The sequence below is a fragment of the Amphiprion ocellaris genome, chromosome 16 (assembly GCF_022539595.1).
Source record: "Amphiprion ocellaris isolate individual 3 ecotype Okinawa chromosome 16, ASM2253959v1, whole genome shotgun sequence".
Classification (NCBI taxonomy): domain Eukaryota; kingdom Metazoa; phylum Chordata; class Actinopteri; family Pomacentridae; genus Amphiprion; species Amphiprion ocellaris.
This window is the reverse complement of record NC_072781.1, coordinates 12,465,937-12,478,045: the sequence shown is the minus strand read 5'-3', so window position 1 is coordinate 12,478,045 and position 12,109 is coordinate 12,465,937. Positions and strand designations below refer to the sequence as shown.

The 12,109-nt window shown below is 41.2% G+C and overlaps 1 protein-coding gene across 2 annotated transcripts; it reads right to left on the bottom strand.

Annotated features, from left to right (window-relative positions):
* Positions 1-189: 189 nt before the first annotated feature.
* On the bottom strand, positions 190-9,971 carry adka (adenosine kinase a). 2 transcript variants are annotated; one of them, XM_023289582.3, is made up of 11 exons: positions 9,790-9,971; positions 7,505-7,579; positions 6,258-6,311; positions 4,411-4,489; positions 4,140-4,312; positions 2,938-3,046; positions 2,577-2,747; positions 2,432-2,467; positions 2,210-2,324; positions 2,019-2,105; positions 190-1,907 (listed from the first exon to the last, which is right to left on the bottom strand). In XM_023289582.3, exons 1-11 carry the CDS (start codon positions 9,879-9,881, stop codon positions 1,783-1,785), a joined length of 1,116 nt encoding a protein of 371 aa, XP_023145350.2. In that variant the 5' UTR covers positions 9,882-9,971; the 3' UTR covers positions 190-1,782. The 2 variants fall into 2 exon arrangements, with proteins under 2 accessions (XP_023145350.2, XP_023145351.2); XM_023289583.3 differs by lacking the exon at positions 9,790-9,971 and adding an exon at positions 8,837-9,004.
* Between the last annotated feature and the right edge of the window lie 2,138 nt (positions 9,972-12,109).

The window sequence follows — 12,109 nt, the reverse complement described above, 5'->3', positions numbered from 1 at the left end:
CATCTGACATTTGAAATACAACTATTTCTCTCAAAGCACTCATGATTCATCTTAGATTTCACTAGAGAGAATTACATCTTCAAAGTGTTACTGAACACTGAGGGTATATTAACAGACTTTATTTAAAGAAATTGTTAGTTATTTCAAAAGGTATTAAATATAAAATAAAAAAATACTCAAACCAAAATAAAAGATTAAACAACATGTGTTTTATTTTTCAGTTTCAGTCATCACAGTCGCCCGCAGAGATGGGTATCTGGAGCGTTACTGAGACCAGAAGTACAAGGTCACATAAGGCTTTTTGGTGCATCTGAATCTGTCAGTAAACAGCCATTTAAATGGAGGGACATGATGTATTAGTACTACTAGACGCACAAGTTTTAAAACACCAGTTGCACTAATAAGAAAACTGCACATATTTCTTGCATTTTTGTGAATGCTTTCGGTTTTGTCTGTATTCAGGGTTGTTATGTTCAAGTATTCGGCGTCGCACAGAGCACAACATAACACAAACTCATGCAAATACAGATGCTTTGAAATGTTTGGCCCCATATCACAGTTAGCTTATGTTTGTAATTTCTTGTGCATGTTTCATTTATAGCAACTGTCAAGTTGTAAAATATTAATATCGGACTAGATTAAAATGCAGATTTCCGTTTCATTCATATCTGATCCAACAAAGCTGACAGTCCCATAGTTAGGTTTAGATTATTACACCCGCTAATTCAAGTGAAAAATAAACAATAGAGAAGGGTATGTTTGATATCCACTGTATTCCTCAGACAAAGAACTTCCTCAGATAATCTCTTTCCAACATGCTTTACGTGCATTTTAGAAATTTTATGTGTCCGTTTACACCACCGTGAGCCACCAGTTGCCCATCACTGATCGAGCTTTCAAGTTTTCATGCACAGAAAAATGCAGGTTGATGTAACATATATACACCTCTGTGCATCAAGTCTGAAAAACGTGCAATATATTAAGAGGGCGAGAAAAAGGCACTCATTCCTTGAAGCAGCTCCTCACAAACAGCCTGGACAAAACAAAGTAACTCATGAACATCAAGCAAAGCTAACATTTATCAGTTCTCACAGGACTCAGTGGGCAGAGGATTTGACACATTTATAAAGTGTGCACGTAAAAACCATTCGGTTTTACAACTGGCCTGTTCACTTAAATCTAAACAATACTCAAGTCATAAAACACATCACTACTGCACATTTCAGTGCCGTACCCAAAGCTTCCCTTGACAGCAGTGTTTTATTCTTTAGTCCTCTGAGTGTAATGTGTCCTCTTGTTGGAAAAGGCTTTTGTGCTTAGATTCTGTCTCCAAGGAGAAGACACAAACTCTTGAGATGTCAAGACGAGTGCTTGCAGCAAAGTCTGATGCTGGAAGTGTCGGAGCCAAAATACATTTAGAAACAATCCCAAAACTATTGTCCATGAAAACAGGATTTATCATTTGGATGCCTTGTGTGAAGCACAATTATTAAATTTCCCTGTTACTGTGATTCCTTGATGGTAATTTAAAGAGAACACAGAATTCCCCCAGTACTTGGCTGCACAATCCTCTAGTGGCCCCAAGTGGAGAACACAGAGACGGACACAGATCAGGAGGCACCGGACGCTCAATTAATAAGAAATTATCAAAAAAATAACCTGGACGGGTGGCTGATTTTAAAAAAAAAAAATAATAAAAAAATTGAGGGCTGTTTTTGGGTCAGTTACGAAGGCAGAGTGAGTGTGAGGTTTCAGGCAGAACAAGAAGTTCTTCGGGAATCCTCAATTGAAGTCGGGTTTTTCTGGGAAGGTGCAGCCTACTCGCCTGATGATGACGTTGGCACTGTAGTGTGCCGCCTTCACACACTGATCCAGAGGTTTCTCCTGGACAAGCTCGGACAGGAAACCTGCATCATGAAGGAAATTAGTTTACAGGAAATCCAAAGGGGGAAAAAAGAAACACAAAACAGATGCAAAGTAACAGAGAAATGCATGAAAGGAAAACAGGAAAATCTTACCTCCTACAAAGGCATCGCCTGCACCGTTTGTGTCAACGATGTCCTTGGGGTCGATCTTCAGTACAGGGAAAGTGTCGATCTTGTCACCTGAACAGACACAAGAAGAAGAATATAGATATACCAACACAAGAGGAGAAAAAGACAAAGAGAAATGAGAGTGACATGAGGGAAGGGAAAAAAAGAAGTCTCACCGAGGGCCATAACAGTTTCCTCCTTCCCCTGGGTCAAAACCACAATCCTCTGTCTCTTTGTGTTGACTTTGGGTAAAGCCTGGGCTTTCTTGGCAATTTCCTTTATGTCCTTGGTCTGCAGACAAAACACACACTTACACAGTCAGTTGATGGTACACAAACACATGGAAAATGCAGCACAAACTATGTGCAAAATCTAAGCAGGACTGTGGCCACACTTACCTCAAAGTCTTGCTCTTTAGCAAAAGTGGCTGCTTCCTGAGAAAAGAAGCAGATTTACTCAAAGATGTGCAAATCATTAACACCTGGTGGACACAAAATTCTGTGCAAGTATGTGTTGAGAATGTGCAGTGAACGTGTGGCTTACTGTCTCATTGCCGAACAGCACATCAACGTAGGGCATAACCTGCATGAGGTTGTCCTTGAAGAACTGGCTGATGAAGGGCGCAGAGAGGTTCAGGCAAAACAGCTTGTTATTTTCAGAGGCGTGCTTCGCCACTTTCAGGATGGACTCCAAAGAGACAGTCAGGAAGAAACCCTGGAAGGAAGGAATGACACTGGGTCAAGACCAATCTGCTTTTTATATCTGATGGCTCTAATGAATCATATACAGTAAGGTCTGGAACAGGAAATGCACCAGTACATCTCCAAACACCCCTGCGGGTCCTCGGATAGCCACAGTTGAGTACAAAGCTGACGTCAGAGTAGATGATCTGATATATACTCACAGCAATATAGTAGACTTTAGCCTTTTCTACCAGCTTCCAGTTTTCTTCCAGGTCTAGATGCTTATCCTTCTTATAGCAGTTAGCAGCAGCTAGGTTAGCAACCAGAGACCTGAGAGGAGGAAACAACAGGAACAGGGGGATACAGACTGTTAAAGATCCCATATTTTTTCCATTTTCAGCAGCTTCATAAAAGTCTCACACCTCCAGAAGGTGTCTTTTAATTTTTCAGCTAAAAACACTACAAAGATAATTTGACCATGACTCTATTAGCCCTGTTTTAATTGTGCAATGTTTGTGGCTTTAAATGTAGCTAAACTGCTGTTGTGCTCGCTTCCTTCAGAAAGACGACTCTCTCTGCATTTGTGATTGATAGTGTGAAAAACAGCCGACCAGTGGTAGCCGACACACAACTTTCTACATGGAAATATTGCCAAATTCATAGCTCAGCTGTTGTTTTTAAGTCATGTGTATGGTGAGTTTGTGAGACAATGGTGCAGTTATTAAATCTGTATCTTAGCCGTGCAGGGCAGCAGCTTGGAAATGGCTCTGAAGTAACTATTGGTTTAACACATAATATCAACGGACTGTGTTTTCAGTTTCTACTTGAAACTCATTCTGTTGTCTGACAGATGAAAAACATCTAAATGAGAAAAGCTTTATTAGGTATTCAGCTGTGTTAGACACAAACATTTAAACATCAGCTAAGTTTAGGTTGAACTGAAGCACAAAAGGCAACATGAAAACACAGCAACCCACTCAGTTCTTCTTTACTGGTTTCAGATTGGTCTTAAAGTTTACACCATTTCTGAATGTCCCTCAGCTTTACAGTTTCCACAGAACTCTGACCAGTGGACATATGATCAAAGCTAATGCAAAAGTGCTCACACTGAGGATTTTTCTCATCTCACAAGCAGAATACAATGAGGGAGAAGGATTACGTAAAAGCTTAAGCTACACGATAGCTGGTATGTCAGCTGGTATGTAGCATTTCAGGAAAATTCCTATCGACTTTTAAAGCCAGGAGGCAATCTAGTTGTGGGAATGACTGAGAAATGGCAGAAGCAGGCATCTTCACATCTTCGTAGTTTTTCCTTTACACCTCCAAGTTCATTACAACCAAAAAACACAGTAAAATGGATTTCCATCATATGGGACTTGATATGATAGAAATCTAATATATTTTCATTATTTTCTTCACTCACCTGTTATCTCCGGTGATGCAAGCAGCACACGTCCCTGTGGGCTCTTCATCTTGCTCATAGTAGTGGGCGTCGATGTGGGCCTCCTCAGCCTTCTGCTTCAGGATCTCTCCAAACTTGTCTTTGCCAATGCAGCCGAAGAATGTGCCCACATTATGGGGTTCTTGGATCATCCACTACAAATGATGGCAGGAGTTCACATCAACATAAGCCGATCGATTCTACTCACAGGGACGAAAACTCACAGTAATATTAGCGAGTGTGTGTGACTGACCTGAGCGACCTTTATAGAGTTCTGGGTGGCTCCTCCTGCGTGGTACTCAACTTTGAACTTCTTCACAAGCTCGTCAAAGCTACACAGAGAGAAATGTGTTATTTATATAACTCAGAACTCCAAAAGAAGAGTCAGACAAAACAGTTAAATTCTGTTAAACTGAGACCAATAATATCATTCTGTGGGGGTTCTGGTTTCAAACCTCAGAACAAACAAAGTATTAATTACAGCTGAGTACATGAACACACAGTGGAGTAATGACTAAACTGTCTGCGTGGCTATGAAGACGTAGCCAGAGATACTTAAAATACTTACTGGTTTCCTTTTCAAAGGAGTACAAAAGAGCTAAATTTAAAGCTATAATTAATTGGAAACACAGGGAGATCTAGTCCAGCTCTGTCCAAATGATGGAAATGAGACAGGATATCAGTTAATGATTGTTTTTAAACTTAGACAGAGCCAGACGTTTCTCCTTGTTTCCAAACTTTATGAAAAGCTGGTCAACTATCTCCTAGCTGCAGCTTTATAATTGATAGACAAACATGATAGCACACACGACTTTCCCAGACAGATCAGACACTGGAACTTACACATAATTAATTTTAACATTTAAAACTTTTCAGCAGCAGTGTTCATCATATGGTTGTTGCATTGTTTTGGAAGACATTGCACAGCAGATGCCTTTAGTGTGTCCACGCATTTGGCGTGTTTGGTGATGGATGAGGCTTGAAGGCCATTAAATCCATATAGTATCAGACTACACTCTCGGCAGAAGGCAGCCACATATTCTCTCCAGGTGAAGTTTACAGTGCATGCATGACTGACCATACTATCTGAACCACTGACACCTGTTATATAACACGATGACTGAAGTCACGCTTTGATATACTGCTTTGAAGTGAAGCATCTCTAATTTAAAATGCTATCTAAATATAGCTGTCGTATCAATCTACACAGCAATATGTGTTTGTGTGGTTTAAGTGAGTGCTGGAAACTGTAAGAGGCACTGCTGCTAAAGGTCCTGAGACTGGGCCAGAGGTTGCAGAGGGGGAGTCATCTGGGTGATGGGAAGAAAAACGGAGTAGGGTGAATTGTCTATTGTAGAATTTAGCTCATTCTTACACTCAATTATGTTCACCGGGGGAAATCTCAAGCATGTTAGTATTCCCCAACTGAGGACTAAAACAAGAAACGCCTGAGAGGTTTAAGTACAAGACAAACTGAAAGGTTAAACATGTACGGACTTACACCTTCATACCAGTGATTCCCCTGTTAAGCCAACCACCCAGTGATCTAAACAAATCGTCTCTGTCATAATTCCATATTATATAGAGAGATGATTAATATCTGGACATATCAAATGTCCTCAGAAATACACTGTTTAGAGTATAAATGCATAATTTTCTAAACAAGCACTATTGTGCCTGCAGAAAGCAGATATTAGAAAAGGAGAACCTGTTGTTACTGTAAAAACACAGAATGTATCAGCATAAACATACATAATCGCATATGACTTTCTTATCTCCTGCTGTTCAATGTTTGCTTTCTGGCTCTTGTCTCAGGGGGACTGGGAGGTGAAGTGTCCTGCTTTTGTATTGGATAAGACTGTTTCACTGCCGCTCTGTCACTGGCTGTCTATAAAGGAACAGAGGTCAGTCGTGGTGATTCCTAGCGTGCGCCTGTTTTGACTGCCCTGCTCCAGAACAGTGAGGCACAAGCTTGGTATGAAGTCAGACGCATTTATTTTCTGTCCCTGTACAGACCGCAAACCCCGTCAGAACATTATGTAAACCCATGTGTGAGAGCCTGTGTTCCACAGCAAAAGTTGCAATACAAGAGGTACGTACAGGGCTTTGTGTTTGTCCTCAGCCAGGATCACATCGTTGGCTTTCAGAGTGTACCTGCAAATAATTAAAGGAGAAAAACACAGATATTAGCTCCCTCACGTCATCAGAAACAAACTCCATAAATGGCCCTCATTCAAACACACACAATGAAACTCAACATTAAGTTTATTTGGAAAACACAGTCCCAGTGCTGCCAAATGTGCAGGTGCAAGTGATTAATGAAATAAAACTGCGCTTCTATTAAAACCCATTTAAACACTCCTAGTCCACATCAATTTGTTGGTCAATTATGCTAAACCGAGAGGCGTTTCCTCGAAAGAAAGGCTGAGGATTACAGTGCAGTTTTTAGTCCGACTTTACTCTATGTGACACTGAATTAGAGCTGTGGTTGGCTGGTTTAGCTCTAATCCAGGAGTTTATGCAACGGGTTTTTGAGAGGACACTGAACTGGAACCCAAACAAGCCCTTTGCCCTGTTTGTCCTGGTCAACTCAGTGTGACAGCGCTTGGACTGACCGAATCGCGGCTGCTCTGTGAAGATTCCTGCTGATGGCTGAAAGTATTTCAGAAAAACTAAATAAATAAATACTAAATATGTAAGTAGATACAATTATTAGGTTTTTGCAGCATAGCGAAAGAACAATACTTTTACAGGAAATCTAAAAAAAACACTAAATTTCATCTAAAAAAGACAAATGTTTGAGTCACATGGTGAGATTGGAGCTCTGGAGGCTTGGCTACAGTGATATAAATATATCAATAAATAATCACTAACAATGTGGATGCAATAACAAAACCGGGAGAGGCACTGTTTGGGTTCACTCGGGCGGAACAATCTCATTTCAGGATCCATCAGAAACACATTTGCTGGACATGGAGCTCTGCTGACGTGGATTATCAGATTTCCCTCCTGAGCTCGGTTCTCGTCTGTTATCGTTATCTTGCTGCTTTATTGATCGAATCACATCAAGGGATCTGTTCTGCATTTCACTTGATAGGGATGTGACTGTGCTTTATGGAGACTTTACAGCAGCAAAAACAGATTCTTTATTCTTCTTCTGCCTGTTGGGGGTAGGTATGGCGACATTCAAGTGTGTGTATTAATATTCTGTAAATAAAACACGTTTTTAGGAGCTGGCAGTGTGTGTTTACAAGTATGAAATATTTTATGGCCACTCATCACTTCCCAGCCGATCAGGAAGAGAAATGAACACCACTTTATTCCATTGCTTCAGTTCTTTAACTTACTTGTCCAGGAGGTCTTTGTCCACTACAGCAATGATGTCCAGGAGGGGATTGCCCATCCCAAAGAGTGAATTTGGGCTGAAAGATAAAAAGCAACAAAAACCTCTTAAATAACCTGGTTTTAACATGGCAGCAATGACTACAGACAGCATCGTCCCATTTTTATATGAATTCACTGGCCTGAGAGTCCACGTTGTCTTCACAAAGCTGCTCTTAATCATTCTTAAAACAACACTGGCAATCCGTCATAGCTTTAGAGTGGTTTATTTAAAAAGTCACATTGTCCTCGCCTCAGCACAGTGCAGAAAGCCAAATTTCAAGTACTTAAACATTCACTCCACCCGCTGCGTTTTTATCCCACTGTTGAACGTTCATTTGCAAAACATGGAGTTTTATTTCCATGTGGCTCCAATCACATGACTTAAAATTTTCAATTTGCAGCAAAAGAAAAGCAGAAACAGCACATATCAGAGACTTATTCGTGGAACATGCATGATTCAACAACAACATTACAAAAGAAGATGAATGTGGTTGGTGGCAGGGCTCCGGTCAGTCATGCATGTAACTATATTATGCCATTTGGAGCAAGGCAACATCAGGACAACAGTATACTGCATGTGTCAGAGGTTATGTAGTCATTTCTTCCCTTGGGGCAAACACATGAATACGGGGCTTGAAAATAAAAGCTAATTATAGTCTTGTGATGCCAAAATAGCATCATTTCCAAACAAAACCACAGCATTTCAACAACTGGAACTCGACAAAATGAAACAACAACCAAACGACACATCACATATCAGCAACCGAATACAGCCAGTGAGTCAACCTGCATTTGTTCTTCTTCCCTTAACAAATACTGACTTCTATGTTCATTGCAAATAAAGAGAATGCAGCAGCATGTTAGTAATATGTGTCCTCACTCCCGCATGCTCATCTTTGATGTCAACACAATCTTGTCAGCATTTCTGGGAAAACCCCAGATGGAGCGAGTCTTTGAACGCAGCCCGTGACAGATGCCACCTTCACAGGAACATGTGCCACCATGTTTCTAATGAAGCCCTTCTTTCTACACTCCCATGGGGTCAAGATTTAAAGCAGCAAGGCAAATTAACATGGAAGAATTGCTTTTGAAGAAACAAAGACGAGAGAGATGCAGACAGTCAATTATGCAACACAGATGGGTTTTTGAAGATGCATCCAACTGTCAGATGCCACACCCTTACTATCATCTCCTTCTGCCAATGTGCAGTCAGATGATTACAGGCCATGTGCAGCCAATTACACCACACCAGAACCAATTATTGCCTTTGCATCCATATGTCAGCGTGCTCTTACCTTGCAGCAGACATGGTGTCCCTCTGTGTGTGTGTGTGTGTGTGGCAGACAGATACTGACAGACCTGTTGAGCAACCTAAAACCAGCTCAGGAAAAGCTAAGCATTCAAAAAACTTAACAATTTCTGCTCAGCGTGCGGGTAGATCGATTTTCCCCTGCAACCACCGCTCCTCCTACTCAGGACTGACTGATTGGAGCCTTCTGAAGGAAGGAAGGGCCACAGCAGTCCGACTCTGTGTGGCGATTGGCTCGTTGTGCTCCACTCCGGCCACAGTTCACTCATTCGTCTGAAGCTAAATTACGGCGTGAGAAGCGTGCTGATGACAGGGCAGCTGCAGAGAGACACCACGATGTGACAACAGCAAGCTGAGGTGCGGAAATGAAGCTGATGTCTGATGATTTCTTCGTGGGGAAAAAAAGGCATCAAAACAATACATAGTGTCGGCCACGTGACTGCTTTGCAATTCATTGTTTTGGGAGCTGGTACTGGATGCCACAGCTTTTGGCACTGAATGGAGACAGCGCACAGACCAGCTGCAGCTTTTACGCATGCACAGCAGGCAGCATGTGGTCACGTTGAACTTTAGACCAGATATTAGCCTCCTGAACCCAGAACCTGCAAGATTTAAAAGCTCTTTATGGGGAACCGCAGCAGCAGCAATGTGTGAATGCTGCTGACCTCTAGAGCTAACATTAGGATTGTGTCTGCATGTAAAGATAACGGGATCAAAGGGCTTTAAACCGGCCCAACTTCCACTCCACACAGTGCAGCTTCAAACACACACAAGAACATGATAAAACCCCACATTTTCACCACTTCATGCATGCACCATATATAATCAGGTGAGCATTATAAACATGTTCAACTATGATGACTCCTCCTCGCCCCGCAGAGACGCAAAATCATCATCATCATCATTATTATTATTATTATTATTTCAGCTTTCGGTCACCTTGGTTTGGCAGGAGCCTTTTTGGTGGGAAATTCTGTCTTCTCCTCCTTTGAAAGTTTGATTTTCTTTGCTTTGGGTTCTTCAGAAGCCATGGCTGTCCAGGGAAAAGCACGTTGCGATCACCTTAGAAGACGCGGTCACGCTATGAGGAAGTTCAAGTGTTTCCCCGAGCAGAGACTCTCAGGCGACGGCAGCCTCCTCCAGGGGGGTGTGAGAGGACTTTCTTCTTCTTTTGGTTCAACCAGCTTAAGGATGCTTTATTGCCACCTACAGGACTGGACAAAAAGGGCAAAAATAAATAAATTTTTAAAAAAAAATCCAACATTAATGCACAAAGGCAGTAAGTAGCACAATAATTGTTATAGCCTAGCATGTTCGACCTCCAGAGTCAAAATGCAGAACTTTTAAAATTGAGCTTCTATGCCCCTACTTTCGACCTTTCTCTTATCTTCACCTCTTCCCTTTTACTATTTTATTTCATATGAGAGGTGACCAACATTGTGGTAAAATGTTTCCAAGTTTGACCTTTTAAATAAGCCACATTCCAAAGTTTGTTTGTTAGCTTACGTCTAGCTAGTTAACATGCTACTAAATTGTGTAGCAAGCTAACTGCTACTAGCTAATATTAACTGTCAGTTATTTATCTCTTTGGCACAATAAACAACCTCCAAAGACATCCTGGTTTGAATCTTTCCTTCACAACACAACACACACAACCCCACACATGACCAGTTACACTAGATTCTCTCAAATATTCCTATTTCACCTTTAGTTACACAAAATTCACGTTAATAGTTATAGCCTAGCATGTTAGGCCTCAGTCAATATACAGAAATTTTGAAATTAAATTTCTATGCCCCTATGTTCGCCTTTTCTTCCACCTTCATCTCTCCCCTTTTACTGTTTTATTTTTACAAAGTTTGTTTGTTAGCTTAAGCCTAGCTAGTTAGCATGCTACTAATCTGTGTAGCATGCTAACTGCTACTAGCGAATACTACCTGCCTGTTATTTACCTCTTTGGCACAATAAATAGAGACAGCCTCCAAAGATATCCTGGTTTGAAGCCTTCCTTCACAACACAACACACACAACCCCAAACATGACAGATTACACAAAATTATTTCAATTAATCTTGTTTCCTTACCTTCTGTACTTAACCAAGTGGCTGTATCATGGTGCATTATGGAGATTCTCTACAGTGACAGTTAACTCTACCCTATATTGTGTCCGTTTAACAAGTTAATGTAAGTCTTAAATGTCCCCAAAACATGTACTTCAAGTTTTACCTCATGAGACAGCATTGATGGTTCATACTGTGAGTACGATATCCAGTTTTAGCTCGGTATCAATAGTTTGACATTTACACGCCCACTGGCTGATCATTTCAGGTGGCTTTGTCCTTTCCTTTTGCTATGTGTGTATTATTGTTTTCGAAATCCACTTTGCTGCAGGAGACAGCAACACCAAACTCTGGACAGCAACCTACCACACTGAAAAGTTTCCCTGAGAATTTGGACTGTGCAGTAAGTTAGCCCTGCTAATATTTTTCAGTAGAATATCTGTTTCATCGACAACTCTAGCCTCCCTGCATGCAACAATTCAGCCTGTCACTAGTTTGAGGGAACACTGCTGCTGCATCCTTTTCTTAACACAACTGTGACTAGTTTAAAAAAAAAAAACACAGACACGCCAGAGTGTTTTTTTCTACCCTGTAGCAGAATGACACTGAGGTGCAACCAGACCACTGGCCCATTCTGTTGGCTGGCTAAGGGCCAATTCATACTTTCCACATCCATGTGGCCAGTAGACAGACAGCAGACTTGCATGTGGCTCTGTTCATGGCCTGTGCAGATGTCAAACACAGACAAACAAAAGAATTTTTAAAGGATATAGCAGCCATGTACAGACTATGCTCCTCACCGTGTTACTGAGTATGCACAGTGGAGGATATAGCACAGGATTTCTGGAGAATTAAGAACTTCCTTGTACAAATCAAAGCTCCTCCAAAGCACTGCAGTGATGCTTTTGAACACACGTCTGTTATTGATGACTGATAAAGGTGTGAATGGTCGAGAACCTCCTCGTGCATTCCCTCCTCATACCAAACATTTTAAACGCTGCTTGTTTTCCTGACTCATGTGCAAATGAAATTACAAACATGAAAAAATGGAACAATTTATATCACTCGCAACCTTGCAGACATGAACATGGAAGGCATGAACTGGTCTTTAATCCAGTATAGCTGCTGCTGGCCTCTCTTTGCATCTGCTTTGCTTAGTGAGTAGCAGAAAGGAGCAACAAAGCAGCAGGAGGAGGAGCC